At 64.0% G+C, this 639-nt stretch overlaps 1 protein-coding gene across 1 annotated transcript in view; it reads left to right on the top strand.

The window, feature by feature from the left end:
- The window catches only part of LOC104406325 (ammonium transporter Rh type B-like), a gene marked incomplete at both ends in the record, with an annotated part of 1,778 nt that continues 1,139 nt past the window's right edge, over positions 1-639 (top strand). The window contains 3 exon segments of the mRNA XM_010015270.1: positions 1-91; positions 340-490; positions 610-639. Coding sequence (XP_010013572.1) covers positions 1-91; positions 340-490; positions 610-639 — 272 coding nt within the window.

Genomic DNA, 639 nt, shown 5'->3' on the forward strand with positions numbered 1-639 from the left:
TCGTCGTGGCCTTTGCCATCCAGTGGGCTGTGCTGCTCCAGGGCTTCCTGCACCAGTTCTGGAATGGCAAGATCCACATGGGAGCTCAGAGGTGAGGCGGGAGGGAGCTGCTGTGGCCGGGTTCCTCGACAAGGGCTCCCTCCTCTGTAAAAGCCGGGCTCTGCTCCGGGGGAGGAGGATGAGGGTTTGCTGGGTACCACAGCGCTACCAGCCCGCATGTCCCTTTGTCACCAGCACCACAAGGCTCACACTGCCCCTTGGAGTGGTGGGATGCGGGCCCCAGGCTGTGGGCTTGGCTCCCGTCCCCCAGCCCCACACCTTCCTCCTTCTCCTTCCCAGCATGGTCCGGGCTGACTTCTGTGCTGCAGCCACCCTCATCTCCACTGGAGCTGTGGTGGGCAGGGTGAACCCCGCGCAGATGCTGCTGCTGACCCTGCTGGGAGTCACCCTCTTCACCCTCAATGAGTACATCCTGCTCAGCCTCATGGGGGTGAGTCACTGCTATGGGGAGAGCCACCAGGGAGGGGTGGCTTTAGGCTGCTCGTGGCAAGACCAGCCTTGCCCACGGAGCCAACCCCCTTCCTGCACAGTGTTTGCTGTGCTCAGCAGGTGAGTGACAGCGGCGGCACCGCCGCCCTC

Source organism: Nestor notabilis, unplaced genomic scaffold (assembly GCF_000696875.1).
Source record: "Nestor notabilis isolate BGI_N333 unplaced genomic scaffold, ASM69687v1 scaffold24445, whole genome shotgun sequence".
NCBI lineage: Eukaryota > Metazoa > Chordata > Aves > Psittaciformes > Psittacidae > Nestor > Nestor notabilis.